The 21,016-nt window shown below is 37.8% G+C and overlaps 1 protein-coding gene across 2 annotated transcripts; it reads right to left on the reverse strand.

The window, feature by feature from the left end:
- Positions 1-17,387: 17,387 nt before the first annotated feature.
- LOC107893896 (protein IQ-DOMAIN 1) lies at positions 17,388-20,781 on the reverse strand. Of its 2 annotated transcripts, none has more exons than XM_016819036.2 (6): positions 20,451-20,781; positions 19,906-20,041; positions 19,490-19,810; positions 18,970-19,191; positions 18,506-18,625; positions 17,388-18,362 (listed from the first exon to the last, which is right to left on the reverse strand). In XM_016819036.2, exons 2-6 carry the CDS (start codon positions 19,978-19,980, stop codon positions 17,658-17,660), a joined length of 1,443 nt encoding a protein of 480 aa, XP_016674525.1. In that variant the 5' UTR covers positions 19,981-20,041; positions 20,451-20,781; the 3' UTR covers positions 17,388-17,657. The 2 variants fall into 2 exon arrangements, with proteins under 2 accessions (XP_016674525.1, XP_016674526.1); XM_016819037.2 differs by having other exon boundaries at positions 19,906-20,075.
- Between the last annotated feature and the right edge of the window lie 235 nt (positions 20,782-21,016).

Genomic DNA, 21,016 nt, shown 5'->3' on the forward strand with positions numbered 1-21,016 from the left:
CTATTTTATAGATTTTGGTTCTCCAGCTATCGGACTCGGGATTTTGAAGTCGAAGTCGCCCACACTATCAAAGCCCCCCCCTTTTTGGTACAATTTTGGTTGAACTTCGAAATGGCATGTATAGGACTACCCGTTTGTTGTGGGTCATGGACCCTTTGGACTTGTATAATTTTGGATAGCCATGCGAAAATGGCTTATATATGTTTGAGTATAATGTTATAATCATTTGGTGTGAATATGCTTGACAAGGATTGGCCATGGGAATGGTTAATCACTATCATAAATTGTGCTATTTATGCAAAAAGGGCTAGTTGAATCATGGAAACTATGAAATAGGTAAAGTCTACCTTAAAGGCAGATGCTGACAGCAGCAGTGATGTAGATTTGGAAAATCACTAAAAATAGTAGGAATGGAATTAAATAGTGAATAAATTATTTAAACGAACCTTGATGAATATATTTTCATAGGAAAGTAACGAAACAATCATACGGACAGTATGTTAAGAGATATTCAGGTTCTCGTGAGACAGGGCCAGAACGGTTTCTGGATTTCCTGTTCCTACTTTGGAAATTCATTATAAATTAACCAGAGACAATTAGGAGTCAAGACATATAGGTATAGATTCCTCTCTGAGTCTAGCTTCTATAGAAACAAACGGCATCAGTATTGAAGCCCTGTACAGGGAGATATCCAAGTCGTAATGCGCAAAGGTCAGTGTAGTCGATCCCTGTAATATGGGAGACTTTGACTAATAAACTGTACTAATTGGCCCAACCAAAAATTCTAGAAAAAAATATGTAGATGGACATATGAGTCTAGTTTCAGGGAAATTTTACAAAACTGGATTCTGAGTTTCTGAACTCAAGATATGATTTTTAAAGCGACTAGTATGCAGATTGGCAGTGTCTGGGAAATTTTTTTTAAAAGTCTGTTAACAACTCGTGTTCGACTCCGGTGATGGTCTCGGGTTCGGGGTGTTACAGTAAGAATATATGTGAATCTAGTTTCAAATAAAATTAATGGTTTTTAATTTGGAGTTCTGTAGCTCCAGAAATAAATAATTTAGTTGCTAGAACTCTGCTAGACAGCTTATTTTGAACCTGTTTATGATTGTAATAGTGAAAGTATGTGTGTTTGTCATGGTAATATTCAAGGAACATATTGTGACTTTGTTTAAAGTATGATAATGTATTGTTATTAATATTTACATACTTACTTACTAAGCTATAATGCTTACTCGATTCCTTTCCTTTTTCCAATAGTGTCGCAGATGTTAGCTTGAGTTGGAGGTCACCGGAGGTTAAATCACACTATCAAACTATTGATCGATATATAAAGGTTTTAAAGTATTTTTAAGTCTTTGGCATGTATGGAGACTCGTTTAATTTTTATTAAGTTGCTAGGAATTGGCTTAAAATGCTGACCTATGTTATTTGAAGGTCTCTATTGTATAAAGTCATTTAATGTAGATAGTCTTGATAATGTTATTAATTAAATGATGCAATTTATGAATGTGCATGCTTGCCTATGTGTGTGGTTGAATTAAAGCATGATATGGGTCTTGTAAGCTCTTTTTAAGGAACAGCTTGAATGTGTTTGAAAAAGTTTTATATTAGATTGAAATTATGAATCAGTTTTTATACGATGATTAGTGATTAACTCCGGTAATGTGTCGTACCCTGTTCCGGCGTCAAACACAGGTAAGGGGTGTTACAGCTTGTTAACCATATCCAAAGTTCGAATACAGGTAAAAGCTCTAATATGACCCAAATCCGGCATAGGAGCCATGACCAAGTGCTCCTTTGGTGGAAAACCAATAGGAGACCCTCCCAAAATGTAACAGCCCATACCTGTAACCCACTCCGAAATGGAATACAAGGCATTACCTAACTCGATCTCATCCACACAAACGTTCCCCAAGTCACCAAGACTTGGTCCAATATAGAACTTTTTCAATTTCTACTTTAAACTTCTTATTATGGGCCTACGAGCCCCAAGTCAACCATTGAAAACTATTCGGGATCAACCCGGGTCCTTAAACCATCTATAGAAAATTAGACTTTGAAGTAGGGCACACGCCCATGTAGAAGGGAAACATGCCCGTGTGGCCATTTCAACATGGTCGTGTTGATGGCCCGTATGGCTCACACGACCTAAGCAATACAGGAACACACCTGTGTCCTCCACCCGTGTGGAATTAATTCTAAATGCACACCTACAGGGGTTTTCACACGGCCTGGCACACACCAGTGTCCCTGAGCCGTATCCCTCACACGGCAACGACACTCTATATCCTAGCCTATGTACAAAAACATGGACATTCTATTTCTGACGTCAGCATTCCCAAAATATCACACGGCCAAGGCACACACCCGTGTGCTAGGCCGTGTCCATCACACGGCTGAGACACACGGTCGTGTCTCTGCCCGTGTGTTTACTACCATGCATACTGACTTGAAAATTTTACATGCAGGGGACACACGGCCAGACCACACACCCATAGGGCAGACCGTGTGTCACACACGACCTAGAAAAATCCCCGTGTGTCTACCCGTGTGGACAATATAAGGCTATTTACCAAGACTCTTTGCCACCCTTACTTACACAACCTACACATTAGCAACCAAAACCAATACAAGGATATCTCATGCAACCAAATCAGCCACAATAAACCACATTCCATGTGTGCATTTTTCTTATCAATGAAAATAATATCTTTGTATATAAAACAAAATGAGTGTTAGCCATCATTCAAGGCTTAATACAAAAATAAGGGACTTATCCCAAGCCAACACATTTGGTCAAATTAATAATAACACAAAACACAAGTCTAGTTCCCTATACATGCCATATTCAAAAATATAAATCAAACTATACCGAATACTTCGGTTGATGGTGTGATCGATATCTCTGATTCCCGTTGATCCTTGAGCTAGATAGGCGGGACTATAAGAAAATGGAAAAGGCGAGGGAGTAAGCATAAACTTAGTAAGTTGTATATAAATAAATATACAGCATAACTTTACTGTTCATCAACAAGTATCATAAATACACAAATGGCATAAGCAAAACTTACTCATCAATATTCAATACACCTCATATAGCATATATTGAGCTCACAATTCATACATACCCTATAGGTACCTGTGTCACTCGTAACACGGTTATAATTTCCTTGTTAACTAGAAATAATACTTTCACCATTGAACCATTTAGAACACTATCAGATATTCATTAAACCTCAAACATGGGGTAAGGTGCCGATGCCATGTCCTAGACATGGTCTTACACAAGTTCTAGCATATCTGTGTTGATGCCATGTCCCAAACATGGTCTTACACTGACACATCTCATAGCCGATGCAAGTCCTAGACATGTCTTACACTGGCTTACGTCTCGAGGCCAATGCATGTCCCAGACATGTCTTACACTAGCACTCGTCTCAATGCCGATGCCATGTCCCAGACATGGTCTTACACTGGTTCTCATAATGTGGCCGATGCATGTCCCAGACATGTCTGACACTAGCTCACAATGGCCAATATATTATGGCATGAATATCTGATTTATTTCCTACGTTCAAACGGAAACTCTACTATCTCTATTACCATCATGCTTTCTCAATTCCACAATCAAGCAATTCATGCTATAATAAATTCAAGTACAATACAATACATACATTAACATTGTAGTTGTATTATTTACATACAACTTACCTCGGATTATAAAATGTGGCGACTAATCGATTTAGTCGATTTGCTTGGCTTTCCCCCGGCCTAGGTTCAGATTCAGTATTTCTTGATCTATAATAGAAAAATGTACTTATTTAGTTACTAATTAAAACTAGGCAATCGAAAATTTATGTCTTTGGTAAAATGACCATTTTGCCCCTAGACTTTGACAAAATGACCATTTTGCCCCTAGGCTCGAAAATCAATTTTTATCAAATTTCTTCATATCTTAAGCCTAGCTGAACCCTTTTTACTCTTATAGCAACTCCAAATTCCCACTATTTCACATACTTAACATCTATTTTACAACTTATGCAATATAGTCCTTTTAGGTGTTTTCATGCTAACACCTTTCAGAAAAGTTGTTTATAAGACACCCAAGACTCATTTTCTTCCATAAAAACTCAGAAAACATTACAAATCCTTTCATTTTAAAACCCTACACTCTTAATCGTTTTGCAAAATAGTACCCTAATTTGAAAGCTCACGCTTCAAAGGTCTCAAAAATGCAAAAAATCATCAACAAAGGGTAGGAAAATCACTTACTTGTGAGTCAACTAAGTAGCTGAAATTTCAAGCTTCAAAAATTTTCTCTTGGCTGATATTTTCAGTTGAGAAGAAAGAATAGGTGAAAAAGATGAAGACTAGGCACTTAAGGTATTATTTTAGCACATAATATGAAATCACTTACCTAACATTTTGACCATTCACTCTTCTTTGTCTCATGGCCAGCCAAGCTCTTTTAAAAGGGTCTAATTGCCCTTTAAAGACCCCTAAATTTTATTCTCTAGCTATTTGAAACCTTTAGCTATCAAATTAGGACTTTTATATTTTATGCGATTTAGTCCTTTTCCGCAATTAGGCTCACAAACGTTAAAATTACTCCAAATTTTTCATGCACTCTTAAAAACTTACTATAACATCTAAATAATTATAAAATAATTTATTCGAATCTGGATTTGTGGTCCTGTGACCACTATTCTGACTTGCCCTAAATTCAGGCTATTACAATTCTCTCCCCTTAGAGATTTGTCCTCGAAAATCTTATCGGCCAAAAGTTCAGGTACTTATCTCTCATAGTCTCCTCAGGTTCCCATGTGGCTTTCTCAACTCCATGTCATTTCCACAAAACTTTCACGAGTGCAATACTCTTATTTCTTAACTGTTTGACTTCTCGAGCCAATATCTTGACCAGCTCTTCGCCATAAGTCATGTTCGAAAGAATCTCAACCTCTGTTGGCGCAATCACATGCGAAGGGTCTGATCTGTATCGGCGCAGCATGAACACATGAAATACATCATGAATATTTTCCAACTCTGGTGGCAAAGCCAATCGATAGGCAACTGGTCCTACTCTCTCGATAATCTCATAAGGTCCTATGAAACGAGGACTCAACTTGCCTCTTCTACCAAATTTGAGGACTTTCCCTCATGGGGGTACTTTCAAAAATAACTTATTGCCGACTTGAAATTCAATTTCGTTTCGTTTCAAATCTGCGTAAGATTTCTATCTATCCTTATTGCCGACTTGAAATTCAATTTCCTTTCGTTTCAAATCCACGTAAGATTTCTGTCTATCCGAGGCGGCCTTTAAGCAGTCACGAATCACTTTAACTTTCTATTCAGTCTCTTTAATTAAATAAACCCTATAAATCTGACTTTCTCTGAGCTCAGTCCAATATAAGGGCATTTGACACTTTCGCCCATACAAAGCCTCATAAGGCGCCATTTGCAGACTTGTCTGATAACTGTTGTTGTAGGCAAATTCTACCAATGACAAATACCTTTCCCAACTGTGACAGCCCTAAAGTGACCCTAGTCGGAAAGCAGTTTCAGGACCGCTAAACCGAGTCACCAAATTATTTGAATATGATAATTATTGTCTAAAATATGTGAATATGAATGTGTGAAAGTTTTAAGCTTTGATTTAGTTAATTGCATGTGAATTTAGTTAATAGGACTTATGTGTGACACTTTTGAAATGTGATAGGTTAATCTATAAGGATCTATTAGTGCATGTAATCAAAGGGGTGGACTTGCATGTCAATTTCCCCCATTTAATTAGTAGTGGCCCGCCATGACAATAAGGGTAGACAAAGTGTGATGGGTAAAACATGTCATAAACATGTTGTGTTAATGGTTTATGTTAGAAATGATAAAATAAGGAGCATGGTAATAAAATAATGAAAAGAAAAATGATGAAGAAAAAAAAAGTTCTCATGTTGTGAACTTGGCCAAATAGAAGAAAGAAAGAGAGGGAAAAGAGCTTGGAGAAAATCGGCTATGGTGGTTCACTAGGCTAAGGTATGTTGATGTTGTTCCATGAGATTCATGCATATTTTTAGTTGTTAGCTTGAGTTCTACCTATCCCATGGTCTAAATCTTTGCTCTGAGATGGAGATGATATTCGGCCATGGGTGTTGCCTTCTTGGTTGGTGGTTGATGTTGTGGTGATGACACATTAAGATGAGCTAAGTTTCGGCTAAGGTGGACTTGTGTTGATGTCATTTGCATGCTAAGTGTGAAGCTTTGTAATGATACATGTGATGGTGATTGATGACTCTTGGATTTTCTTTTTAGCATTTTTGAGTTAGACATTAAGTTCTTTGTTTAACCCATGACCAAAATTGAAATGGTATGGTGTCTTGATGCATTTGGCCATGGTAGGAAGTAGATGAGAATTGATAGTAAGGTGAAGTGCAAATATTAGTATTTGATTATTAGTGTATATATGTGTATTAGTCGAGTTTTGAACTTGAAATGAAATGGTATGTAGTCAATACAAGTAACCATATTTGTAGGAAGTATTAAGCATATAATCGGCCTCAACATAGACATGCATTTTCAGCCACATGAGGTAGATTGGTGTTGCATGTATTCGGTTAGAGGCAAGCATATTGATGCTTTTATCTTGGCTTAGATAATCGGCTAAAAGAGAGTGTGGGCTAATATGTTGAGTTGATTCACAATTTCATATATATGTGACTCTAATGTCTAATGTATATATGAGTTAAGTACCTTGAGTTTCTCTGTTTGATGTTCAAATGATTAAATCAATTTATTTGTTAAATTAAGCTCAAGAGCAAAGGGGAACTAAATCCGATAAAGGGAAGGAAAAAGTGATCGAATAGCCGTCGAAATCGTTCGACAACATCCGAGGTAAGTTTTCGAGTAATGAAACTTAGTTTACGATTTGATTAAGTCATGACGTATAATCATAACTAATATACGGTGATATAATGATTCTACTTGAATTATATGTTGAGTTAATTAGTCTATACGTATGATGGGTAGCCGTATGTGCATAGAGATCATGTCACAAAGCAAACCAAATCATGCTGTTTGTATGTGGCTATTGAGCTGAAAATGGGAATGCTTAATAATTGACTTGTGTTTGAATTCTAGTTATGAAAATGAAATAAAGATGTGTCATGATTTACTGATATGTGCATGAATATTCGGATGATAACCGGGCTAAGTCCCGAAGGCATTTGTGCTAGTGACTAATTCCGGGCTAAGTCCCGAAGGCATTGTTGCGAGTTACTAATTCCGGGCTAAGTCCCGAAGGCATTTGTCCGAGTTACTATATCCGGGCTAAGTCCCGAAGGCATTTGTGCGAACTACTATATCCGGGCTAAGTCCCGAAGGCATTCGAGCGAGTGGCTATATCCGGTTAAATCCCGAAGGTACTTGGTTTGGGAATGAGCGATCTTGCTGTAATAATTTCAATTAATACGCTCGTAAAATCCCAACGATGAGGTATGTTTCGTATATGCATTGAAATAATTGATTCCTTCTAAATAGTATTCGCTCAATCGATTAACAAGCTTCCGGCTTTTAGTCAAGTTGATTCCTTATGTATGAATATAAGGGTTGGAAATGTGAAGTAGGTATGATTGTGAGAATATGTGCATATGAAATTATCCGTTTAGTCATATGAATGCTATACTTCAATTGTGCCTAATTTCATTGCACAAAACTTACTAAGCATTAATGCTTACTCCGTTTCTTTGATTCTCTATTTTATAGATTTTGGTTCGTCAGCTATCGGACTCGGGATTGTCAAAGTCGAAGTCGTCCACACTATCAAAGCCCTTTTGGTACACTTTTGGTTGAACTCTGAAAATGGCATGTATAGGACTACCCTTTTTGTTGTTGGTCATGTACCCTTTGGTTTTGTATAAATTTGGATAGCCATGCGAAAATGGCTTATATATACTTTGAGCATAGTATTATAATCGTTTTGTATGTTGTTCATTGAGAGGTATGGAAATGTTTGGTAACGATTAGCCATTGGAATGGTTAATCATGATCATTTTTGGTGCTATGTATGACAAGTTCTAGTTGATTCATGGAAACTATGAAATAGGTAAAGTCTACCTTAAAGGCAGATGCTGACAGCAGCAGTGTTGTGAATTTGAAAAATCACTAAAAATAGTAGGAACGGAATTAATTAGTGAATAAATTATGCAATCGCATGAATCTACTTTCATATGGAAGAAACGAAATGATCATATGAGTTGTATTTTAAGAGATATTTAAGTTTTCGTGGAACAGGGCCAGAGCGATTTCTGGATCCCCTGACCTGACTTTGGAAATTCACTATAAATTAACCAGAGATAATTAGAAGTCATTCCCTATATGTACAGAATCCTTTTCGAGTCTAGATTCTTTAGGAACAAACGGCATAAGTATTGAAGCCCTGTACAGGAAGATATCTAAGTCGTAATGCATGAAGGTCAGAGTAGTCAAACCCTGTAACAGGGGAGACTTTAACTAATAAACTGTACTAATTGGCCTGACCAAAAATTCTAGAAAAACATTTGTAGATGGACATATGAGTCTAGTTTCAGGAAAAATTTACGGAACTGGTTTTCGAGTTTTGGAACTCAAGATATGATTTTTAAGGTGACAGTGATGCAGTTAGCCAGCTTGTCTGGAAATTTTTTTAAATGGACTGTGAAAATAAATAAATTAAGTCTGTTAGCACCTTGTGTTCGACTCCGGCAACGGTCTCGGGTACGGGGTGTTACACCAACTGCCTTGAAACTCAAGAATATAACACCGAAACATGTCTTCTAAAATCTGAATCACTCTTTCCGACTGGCCATCTATCTGCGAGTGAAATGCCGTGCTAAAACTCAACTTTGTTCCCAATGCCCCTTGTAACTTTTTCCAAAACCTTGAGGTAATTCTCGGGTCCCTATCTAAAACAATCAACAAGCCAATCTCTCAAGGGAGTAGTCGGTATGCACTGGTATAAAATGTGCCGACTTTGTTAGCCTATCCACAACAACCCAAACAACATATTTTTTCTTCAGGGTTACCGGCAAACCTGTCACAAAATCCATAGTGATCCGATCCCACTTCCATTCGGGGACCATGATAGGCTGAAGTAGACCCGAAGGTACTTGGTGTTTAGCCTTCACTTGCTGACACACAAGACACTTGGAAATGAACTCTGAAATATCTCTTTTCATCCCCGACCACCAATACATTTTCTTCAGGTCGTTGTACATTTTTACACTGCCTGGGTGGATGGACAAACAACCATTATACACCTCTCGTAGAATCTTCTGAATAAGCTCATTACCCTTGGGTACACAAACTCAATTTTTGAACATTAAACATCCATCAACACCAATACAAAATTCGGGTTCATATTCCATCTCACACTAAGCTATCTTAGCTTGCAACTCCTTATCACCTTCTTGAGCTTCACGGATCTCTTGTAGAAATGTCAGTCTAGCTCTCAACTCTCCTAGGACCGAACTATCGCTAGACATAGACAACTAAGTATTCATGGCTCTTAAAGTGAACAATGACTTTCTACTCAAAGTGTTGGCGACTATATTTGCCTTTCCCAGATGGTAGTCGATAATCAACTCATAATCCTTTATTAGTTCTAACCATCGTCATTGCCACAAATTTAACTCCTTTTGAGACATCAAGTACTTAATACTCTTATGATCGGTGAATACTTGACATTTCTCTCCATACAAATGGTGCCTTTAAATCTTCAAAGTGAACACGATGGCGGCCAACTCTAGATCGTGCGTCAGGTAATTTTTCTCATGTGGCTTTAGCTATCTTGAGGCATAGGCTATAACCTTGCCTTCTTTCATAAGCACACACCCCAAACCATTCAAAGAGGCGTCGCTATATATCACAAATTCCTTACCCGACTTTGGCTGCACTAACACAGGGGCTTTGGTCAATAAAGCCTCTAATTTCTTGAAACTTTGTTGGCACTTTTCTGACCATTCGAATTTGACATCCTTCTGTAATAGCCTCGTCATTAGAGTAGCAATCATAAAAAACCCTTGAACAAACCTTCTATAGTATCTGGCCAAACCCAAAAAGCTTCTAACCTCAATCACATTTCTTGGCGGTTTCCATTCAACAATAACTGAGATTTCGCTTGGGTCAACTCTAATCCCGTCACCCGACACAATGTGTCCAACCTCCTTAAGCCAAAATTCGCTCTTATTGAACTTGGCATACAATTGTTTGTCTCTCAGGGTCTGTAATACAGTCCTCAAATGCTTCGCATGCTCACTCTCATCACGCGAGTAAATCAGTATGTCATCGATAAAGACCACCACAAACTTATCCAAGTACGGCCGAAAAATGTTGTTCATCAAATTCATAAACACCGCTGGGGCATTAGTTAAACCAATAGGCATGACAAGGAATTCATAATGCCCATATCTTGTCTGAAACGTAGTCTTCGATACATCTTACTCTTTCACCCTTAACTGGTAATATCCTGACCTCAGGTCAATCTTGGAAAATACAGTGGCTCACTTTAACTGATCAAATAGGTCATCGATCCTTGGCAAAGGATACTTGTTCTTCACTGTTACCTTATTGAGCTGTCTATAGTCGATGCATAACCTCATCGACCCATCTTTCTTTCTCACAAAGAGCACTGGAGCATTCCACAGGGAAAAGCTCGGTCACACAAAACCCTTGTTAGCTAACTCTTGTAGTTGAGCTTTCAACTCCTTTAACTCCGTAGGAGTCATCCTATATGGAGCAATCGAGATGGGTGCCGTACCGGGGACTAACCTGATTCTAAACTCAACTTCCCTCACTAGATGTAATCCGGGTAATTCCTCTAAAAACACGACTGTAGACTGACAAACCACTGGTACCGATTCAATCTTCAACTTAGACACTTGAGTTTTTAGCACCAAAGCTAAGTAAGCTTTATATCTTTTTTCTCAAATATTTCTCAGCGATCAAAGATGATACTATTACAGGCAAATTATCCGGCTCATCTGGTCCAACCCGAAGAATATTCTCGTCTTCACATTTCAGTTCAATAACTTTTCTCCCACAGTCCACTACAACACTATGAGAAGTCAACTAATCCATCCTAAGGATTACATCAAATTTATTAAAAGGTAATAACATTAAGTTAGCTAGAAAACAATGATCTCTAATTGTCAAAGGACAATTTCTACATACTTGGTCCACTAGAACATGTCTGCGTAAAGGGTTGGATACTTCTACCTCAAACTCAGTGGACTCTACTATCATGTTTATACAAGGTACTAATTCTATACAAATATAAGAGTGAGTAGACCCCAGGTCAATTAAAGGAACAACAGATATTTCATAGATAGAAAAAGTACCCGTGATCACGTCAGGAGATTTTACCTCTTCACGGGCACGAATAGCATAAGTCCTTGTAGGCGTCCTGTCCTCGAACCTCACTGCAGCATCTCTTGGCGCACCTCTACTAGTAGCCCCGCTTCCAGAGTTCTTTTGTGGTCTACCTCTCAATGGAGCACTACTTGCCTTCACTTTTTGCTTTTTCTCTCTCTCTTCCATTTTAGGACAATCTCGGATAAAATGTTCTAATGATTCCCATTTAAAACAGCCCCTTCCATTCCCCCGGCACTCACCGAAGTGACGCCTACCACATTGCGAACATTCTGGGCTATTTGGCCGAACACTACCGACGCTCGTGACAGAAGTGGTCTGGGCTCTAGAAGTTATGTTCTGCTAGTTCTTGTTTCTATTAGAAAACCCCACCGAAGCATTCGATTGGGTAGAGAATTCCTTAGACTTCTTAGATGAGGACTGATGCGATTTCCTCATCTGTCTTTTTCTTGAATCCCGACTCAATAGCCGCCTTTCTCCTCTCTTTAACCAATTATTCTGCCTTGCATGATCTCTCAACGAGCACCACAAATTCTCTTAGCTCTAAAATGCCAACAAATACTCATATATTCTCATTTAGACCATCCTCAAACCTTTTACACATGGTAGCTTCGGTGGATATGCACTCTCGTGCATACTTGCTGAGTTTCACAAATTCACGTTCATACTCCATCACAGTCTTACTACCTTGCTTCAACTCTAGAAATTTCTTCCTTTTCTAGTCTATGAACCTCTGGCTAATATACTTCTTTCAGAACTCTTCCTGGAAGAATTTCCAAGTTTCTCTCTCTCTCGGTACCACAGACACGAGAGTGTTCCACCACTGGTAGGTTGAATCTCTCAAGAGCGATACTGCACACTTCATGCACTCCTTAAGCGTGCACGATAGTTCATCAAATACCCTGATGGTATTTTCTAGCCAAAACTCTGCTTTCTTCGGGTCGTTATCTATGTTAGCCCAAAATTCCTTATCCTCTTGCTTCCAAATCTTGTCTACCGGAGGCTTCTCTCTCCTAATCAAGTTTGCGCCTTGCAGAGCTACCAGGGCATACTGAGGAATCGGAAGAGGTAGGGGAGGTGGAGTATTCAGATTCGCACGAACGAACTCTGAATACCAAGCATCCATCAATTGGAGATAGGCCTCTTAGCCCCTCCGCCTTGGCCCATAGTCATGGGCTCACTCTCAACTGGCGCGGTCCCTTCTATGGGAGCTGGCGCATTACTCTCCACATCATCCGTCGTGGCTCTATCAGGATCCATTTACTATTTAAAAAAATACAGTTTATAATCTTCAAAAGTCGTCACACTATCAATATACAGTTATGGCATGTATAGCTAGACTCGTACTCTCGCTAGGTTAGTCCTAGACCCGACTAAACTATAGCTCTGATACCACTAAATGTAACACCCCATACCTGTAACCAACGTCGGAGTGAAAAACAAGGCATTACCTAACTCGACCGCATGCACAAAAACGTTCCTTAAGTAACCAAGACTTGGTCCAATTTAGAACTTTTTCAATTTCTACTTTAAACTTCTTATTATGGGCCTACGAGCCCCAAGTCAATCACTGAAAACTATTTGGGATCAACTCGAGTCCCTAAATCATCTATAAAAAATTTGACTTTGAAGTAGGGCACATGCCCGTGTAGAAGGGAAACACGTCTGTGTGGCCATTTCAACATGGTCGTGTTGATGGCCCATGTGGCTTACACGACCTAAGCAATATAGGAACATGCCCGTGTCCTTTACTCATGTGGAATTAATTCTAAATGTAAACCTACAGGGGTTTTCACATGGCCTGGCATACACCCGTGTCCCTAGCCCGTGTCCCTCACACGGCCATGACACGCCCGTGTCCTAGCCTGTGTGCAAAAACATGGACATTCTATTTCTGACGTCAAAATTCCCAAAATGTCACACAACCGTGTCTCTACCCATGTGTTTACTACCATGCATACTGACTTGAAAATTTTACATGCAGGGGACACACGGTCAGACCACACGCCCATAGGGCAGACCGTGTATCACACATAGCCTAGACACACACTTGTGTGGATAATATAAGGCTATTTACCAAGCCTCTTTACCACCCTCACTTACACAACCTGCACATTAGCAACCAAAACCAATACAAGGCTATCTCATACAACCAAATCAGCCACAATAAACCATATTCCATGTGTGCATTTTACTCATCAATGAAAATAACATCTTTGTATATAAATCAAAATGAATGTTAGTCATCATTCAAGGCTTAATACAAAAATAAGGGACTTATCCCAAGCCAACACATTTGGTCAAATTAATAATAACACAAAACACAAGTCTAGTTCCCTATACATGCCATATTCAAAAATATAAATCAAACTATACCGAATGCTTCGATTGATAGTGTGATCGATATCTCTGATTCCCGTTGATCCTTGAGCTATATAGGCGGCACTATAAGAAAATGGAAAAGTCGAGGGAGTAAGCATAAAGCTTAGTAAGTTGCACATAAATAAATATACAACATAACTTTACCATTCATCAGCAAGTATCATAAATAAATAAGTGGCATAAGCAAAACTTACTCATCAATATTCAATACACCTCATATAGCATATATTGAGCTCACAATTCATACATACCCTATAGGTATCTATGCCACTCACAACATGGTTATACTTTCCTTGTTAACTTTAAATCATACTTTCACCGTTGAACCATTTGGAACACTCTCAGATATTCATTAAACCTCAAACATGGGGTAAGGTGCCGATGTCATATCCTAAACATGATCTTACACAAGTTCTAGCATATTTGTGTTGATGCCATGACCCAAACATGGTCTTACACTGACACATCTCATAGCCGATGCATGTCCTAGACATGTATTACACTGGCTCACGTTTCGAGGTCGATGCATGTCCCAGACATGTCTTACACTAGCACTTGTCTCAATGCCGATGCCATGTCCCAGACATGGTCTTACACTGGCTCTCGTAATGTGGCCGATGCATGTCCCAAACATGTCTTACACTAGCTCACAATGACCCATATATTATGGCATGAATATCCGATTTATTTCCTAGGTTCAAACGGAAACTCTACTATCTCTATTACCATCATGCTTTCTCAATTCCAAAATCAAGTAATTCATGCTATATTAAATTCAAGTACAATACAATACATACATTAACATTGTAGTTGTATTATTTACATACAACTTACCTCGGATTACAAAATGTGGCGACTAGTTGATTTAGTCGATTTGCTTGGCTTTCCCCCAGTCTAGGTTAGGATTCGGAATTTCTTGATCTATAATAGAAAAATGTACTTATTTAGTTACTAATTAAAACTAGGAAATCAAAAATTTATATCTTTGGTAAAATGACCATTTTACCCCTAGACTTTGACAAAATGACCATTTTGCCCCTAGGCTCGAAAATCAATTTTTATCGAATTTATTCATATCTTAAGCCTAGCTGAACCCTTTTTACTCTTATAGCATCTCCAAATTTCCACTATTTTACATACTTACATCTATTTTACAACTTATACAATATAGTCCTTTTAGGTGTTTTCATGCTAACACCTTTCACAAAAGTTGTTTATAAGACACCCAAGACTCATTTTCTTCCATAAAAACTCAGAAAACATTACAAATCCTTTCATGGAAAAACGCTACACTCTTAATCATTTTGCAAAATAGTACCCTCATTTGAAAACTCATACTTCAAAGGTCTCAAAAATGCAAAAATCATCAACAAAGGGTAGGAAAATCACTTACTTGAGAGTCAACTAAGTAGCTAAAATTTCAAGCTTTAAAACTTTTCTCTTGGCTGATATTTTCGGTTGAGAAGAAAGAATAGGTGAAAAAGATGAAGACTAGGCACTTAGGGTGTTATTTTAGCACATAATATGACATCACTTACCTAACAATTTGACCATTCACTCTTCTTTGTCTCATGGCTGGCCAAGCTCTTTTAAAAGGGTCTAATTGCCCTTTAAAGACCCCCAAATTTTATTCTCTAGCTATTTGACACCTTTAGCTATCAAACTAGGACTTTTGTATTTTATGCGCTTAGTCCCTTTCCACAATTGGGCTCACAAACGTTAAAATTACTCTACCAAATTTTTCATGCACTCTTAAAAACTTACTATAACATCTAAATAATTATAAAATAATTTATTTGACTCCGGATTTGTGGTCCCCGAGACCACTATTTTGACTAGCCCCAAATTCGGGTTGTTACACAAAATCCCCTTGCCTTTGTCATGAACCAATCCAGTAGCACTCGCAAATGATGACTAACCTAGGTATTGCTCAAACAAGGAATGCAGCTCGGTTCGAACTTCACCCAAATCGAAGTGAATTTCTCCCTTGAATCCTTCGTGAAAGTCCTTGAAACATGAGTCGAGCTTTGCATCAATCTGAGAAAACTCCATCTAAAGTTGTGATAACTCATGTTGCAACATCCCCATCTTTTTTTGCAGCTTGGTGGTGACTCCCTTGTTGGCCATGAGGAACATGCTTACTTGACACCTTTATAACGAAATGAATAGAAAATAGTAGAAAAAGGAGAAGAATGAAGGAATTTGAAAGAATTCAAAGAGAAAGAATAGTGAAAATTGTGACCAAATTCATTAACCACCATTTCCATGCCCTGATTGGTGCTAAAAAAAGGTAAGTAACGATTTTTAATACCCTGGTAGCTGTTAGTTCAACTGCTCAAATCCCCTTTTACATCAAAATGGTTCGTTTTGATGCTGTAACTGGAATCCCCCCAAAACATACCGTTTTCATTAAAACATAAAACCAAAACATTACATTTTACAACGGTTACTAAAATTTAAAATAACAGAAATTCAAAGATTTGGTTGTTGCTCAACTGTTGCTGTCCTTTTGTTCTATAACACCTACCAAGAGATATAGAGATACATGAGAACTATATGCTAAATTGCCAAGAGATAAAGGCGAACCACACTTGAGTAACGTAAATTGACAGATTCAAAAGAGCCAAAAGTCAATTGAAAAGTCAAACTAAGCTCACTTGAAGATGAAAATGAAAATAATGAGACTTTACCATTTGAAGGAGATAAAGATACCAATATAACAAGGGCAAAAAAGCCTTAATACCATCAAATAAATCAAGAACTAAACAAACAACACGAATCCAAGATAATAGAACAATTAATGGTGGTAGTATAAATGGATCTCACGTATTAAAGCTTTGATCCACAATACCATCAAGATCTACTAGAAAGCTATAAACTAAACGTGAAAAGAGTCTAATAACCAAATCCACACTAAATCCAAAAAAAAAAAAAAGAATTCACGAGAAAAAGAAAGAAATAACCAAAATACTGAATCCAAAACAAAGATCACACATCAATAATAATAATAATAACTAAATAAAAAGAAAGCAGCCAAGAACACTAGAAACCAATATCTTCAACAAACTAAATTATCTTAGATTGTAAGGGACTTAGCAACAAGGACTTTAAAGAGCCCCTGATACTGTATTAAAATCATGTAATCATAGCTTTCATGTAGTATGAAGAATGACAAGAAAATAAAAATAAAATAAAAATATGAAAGAATATCAAGCATCAACTTGATTTTTTAATTAGTATAAACGCAATATTTATAAGGCTAATCACCTAGCTCAACTTATTAAAAGATTAATTTCGCAACAAATGTTTTTAAACCTCTCAATAATTTTATAATTGCTACCTGTTATTACTAACCACTTAACCACTGGCATATGAAACATACTTCATAAAAAAATAAGCACTAAAAGAAAATTATTAAAAAATCAATTTAAGTACCTGAAAAAAATTTGACAAAAAAAATAACAAATTGAACTAGAACTTCTTATTAAAAAATGAGAAAAAAAAATTAACAAGTAAATTTCAAACTTTATCAAAGACCTCGGATCATATTTTAACCCAAATAAAATCTCAAACAATTTTAAAGAGTATATTAGGGACACTCATTAGCTAATAATTCTCGAATGATTTTTATTTTTGAATACTAATTGTAGCAAAAGAAAAAGAAATGCAACTCAATAGTGCAAATATCAAATGCCAAAATACACAAGAACAAATAAATAATTTAGACAATGAACTAAAGATTTAGAAATCAAATGATTATAATTTCTCTTTGCTGCATGTTCTTTCTTTCTTTTCTTTTTTTTAATCCTTGGGATTTCTCCATAGCCATATGGTGTTCGCTTTGCTTCATCTCCTTTTGATTTAGATATTAACTAATTACCGTCTCCATTTACTGCAGCAACCTCTGTGTTAGTATCGCTGCCACTGTCTACCTTTGGAGGACCAGAATGCCGCCTCGGCCTGGCGGGTGAGGGTGGATAAGAAAGTCGTTTCTTGGTAGACAGGATTGGCCCTTTCTCAGGTGTTGTTCCATTTGCTTCAAGTCCCAACGGACTTTGCAACCTGGTCTTAAGCCTTGCAGACTGAGTTGGTACCATATAACTTGGTAGGGATGGAGAGCTTGCTAGGCTCTCATCATCTAGTACCGAGGAACCTCCAATGGTGTGTCTGCGGTTTCTTTCAGACAGCACACTCACTGTACTTCTCATGTCATCATCTGGAGCAACCACACTGCTCCTAGGGCTCGGTGACTTCAGTTTTCGGGTAGGCATGGAGACTGGCTTAGGAGTAGAAGGGGATTGCAGACTCGAAGTTCGGCTTGGCTTTTGACTGGCCTTCAGGGATTGTTTATCCAAATTGAGTTGGTAACGAGCATAAGCTTTGCTGATGTCTCCTCCGAAGCTGCTGCGTCCACTCTTCACGGATGACTGATCATTGTTCTGTTCTTTTTCTGCCATGCCACGACCCTCCCATGGCCGAGCTGCCATCCAACGTTCCAACCAGCTCCAACCCCAGGACAGATTGTTCGGATCCATGAATAGTGCATTCATAGATCTTGAAGCATTCTTCCAGGTTTGCTGTCAGACACATTACTTTGTTAACTTTTCAAATACTTGAATGCCAAAGGACTAGTTCTCTGGTAGAACTCCCACCTTAGAAAGTGTCATGTTTAAGCATTAGGATAAGCTACTAGCATGGAAAAGGGTTAACGCAAGGTCACCTGATGAGTAAATGAATACGCCATGGCCTTTTCTCGTCTCATAGAGGCCTCATGCTTGCTCAATAAGCTTGCCTCAATTTGTTCCTTCGACTGCAGGCTGTCATCCCAGTCTTCCCCCATCTATTCAAACATTCAAAAACATTTCGAGAAGGAACCCTTACAAAACGCAAAGGGAACTTTTCTGATGAGAAACTAAGTGGTTATATACAAATACACAGTCCTTTAGGGAACTCAGGTTGACTGCAATGACAAAATTCAGTCCAAAATCCCCAGTATGGTGTACATAATAGCTAAATCAATACTCTTATTTGTTTGTAATAGAAAGATGATTGTAATTCTAGGACATAGATCTGAAAAAAAAAACCAATTTGCAGCAGTCTGACTTCCATATCACATTTACTAACTTTGCCATTAATTCAAGCAAGTGAATCAATATCATACATAAGTGAAAGTGGGCGATTTACCTGCAAGTTTACAATCTCTTTTGCATGTTTCTGCAAGAGTTGCCTTTGAAGAGCCTGATTTTCTTCTGTCATCCGGATTCTCCTCAAGCGAATCTGACATTGTACACGAGAAAGTTTTTGCATGCACCTAAGGGTACCGGCTGCTTGCCGTTTAACCATTGGTCCTTCCATCATTGATTTCAGTCTCACCAGTCCTCGTAAAGCATGCAATGCCCTTTTTGCCTGAAAAGGAAGAAACCATAATCAGTCGAACTCAAATCCATTGCATAAATTCCATTCATGGCAAAAATACAATCAAGAGAGGTAGTTGGGGTGTGGGTTTCAAACATGAAATTATCACCTAACTTGACCTGAGTCCCTTTAAAAAAAGTCTCTTCAACAGTGTAATTGATAAGAACTCATACATTCCCCTTCTTGTATAAATAATCCACAATAAACTCAAGCCATTATCAAGAAAAAGTTTCATAAGGGTGTTTTTGGAATGTATCATTGTATCCTAATAAGAAGTTGCAACACATACAAGGTAAACTCGGAAAGCGGTTTGAATTTTGATGGCTGCCACTTCTTCATTAGATTTTCCAGCAAACCGTGGACCTGTGTTGGATTGACGACGAACGACATCCGCAACTGCCTCAGCTGGAGCGGCCAAAGCCACAGCAGCAGCAGCAGCAATGGCAACTTCCACAGGGTAAGTTTGCTCGCTCGGTTCAACCTCGGCTTCGATTAATTTCGCCTCTTGTGGCTGGGGAGGAGGGGACAACTTGAGAGTTTCTAAAGTGGCTGCATCAGAATCATTGGAACCCCAATCCACTTGCTTTACCAAAACCTTTTCTTTGGATTTCTGAAAAAAAACATAGCAATAAAGAAAATTAAAAACACTCATTGAAGACTAATAAACTGTGGGTAATTTATAGCTGAATTGGACTTCTTTCAGACCTGGGTTTTCTTTTCCTTGGATTCTGGGGTGAAGGCTTTCTTTAGTGAAGACAACCATTTTCCTTTCTTCCCCATCTTATCTTATCCTAAATGTAATTTTTTAAATGGAAAAAAGAATAGCCTCTTCTGATTGCATCTGGAATAGGTAAAAAATGGTCAACGGTTTCTCACTGTAAAATAGTACTTTTTTTAGAAATGAAAATTCTCATTCTCCAATCAATATTCACAGAAGCAAAATTGCAAATAGCTAATAAATGGTAATAGCAGATCTACCATAAAGCATAAAGGCAAAAATCAAAAATTAAACACTGCAAATTAGGAAGGAAAATGAAATTGAAGTCAAAAAGAGAAAAATCCCATGATTTCTCCGTTAAAATCTAAACAAGTTTTTAACTTAACATAACAAATTGGGAAACAACCCAGATTTTGAAAGACAGTTAACATTACAATGCCACAGAGAATTCAAACAAAAAAAGCCAAAAAAAATGCATCTTTGAATTGGGGTCCATGAAAAAAATAGAGAAACCAAAAGTAGCAAAAACTACCTGAGATTATAATAATGCCCAGATCTCAAAGAACTCGAAGGGTCATCTTTCCAAAATACAAAAAAGAAAAAAAAAAGAAGATAAAAACTTGAAAGGGTCACAGTTTCTTTAGTTGCATAATGTAGTATAGAGAGGAAGAAAAAGATAAATAGATCTTGAGAATGAAGCTTTTGGAGAATATGAAACAGCTGTTTTGGTAGTGTGACCCACTTCTTTGCCCAGTGCTTGATTGGTTGGAAAATAAAACCTACTCATCTACCTATGTTTTCTTTTGCCCCCCCGGCCCCCCCCCCCCGAAAACTTTTGGTAACTAAAACAGTTAAAAAGATAAACAATGTTTTTCTCTATCGTTTTCAAGTTATAATAATGGCATGCCAGTTCAGTGTAACAGTGAAAACTGAAAACTCGACCTTAAAACTTCCAAGAGCGTTGGACTGTAATTTTTTTTTTTTAACCTTACCAAATCAATACAATGTGACCGGATCTATTCATAGAGTAAATATTCACTGACGGCCAGATGAGGTGGCCTGTTATTTTAACCGAATACCAATTATTTTTAATTAAAT

This window comes from Gossypium hirsutum, chromosome A13 (genome assembly GCF_007990345.1).
Source record: "Gossypium hirsutum isolate 1008001.06 chromosome A13, Gossypium_hirsutum_v2.1, whole genome shotgun sequence".
Classification (NCBI taxonomy): Eukaryota; Viridiplantae; Streptophyta; class Magnoliopsida; order Malvales; family Malvaceae; genus Gossypium; species Gossypium hirsutum.

What these genes read in the sequence shown, in the direction of transcription:
- LOC107893896 (XM_016819036.2), bottom strand. Translation starts at nt 19,980, where the DNA reads ATGGGGAAGAAAGGAAAATGGTTGTCTTCACTAAAGAAAGCCTTCACC. An exon ending in CCAAGGAAAAGAAAACCCAG is followed by an intron (nt 19,811 to 19,905) that starts GTCTGAAAGAAG and finishes GTTTTTTTTCAG; the next exon opens with AAATCCAAAGAAAAGGTTTT. An exon ending in CCGCTTTCCGAGTTTACCTT is followed by an intron (nt 19,192 to 19,489) that starts GTATGTGTTGCA and finishes CTTCCTTTTCAG; the next exon opens with GCAAAAAGGGCATTGCATGC.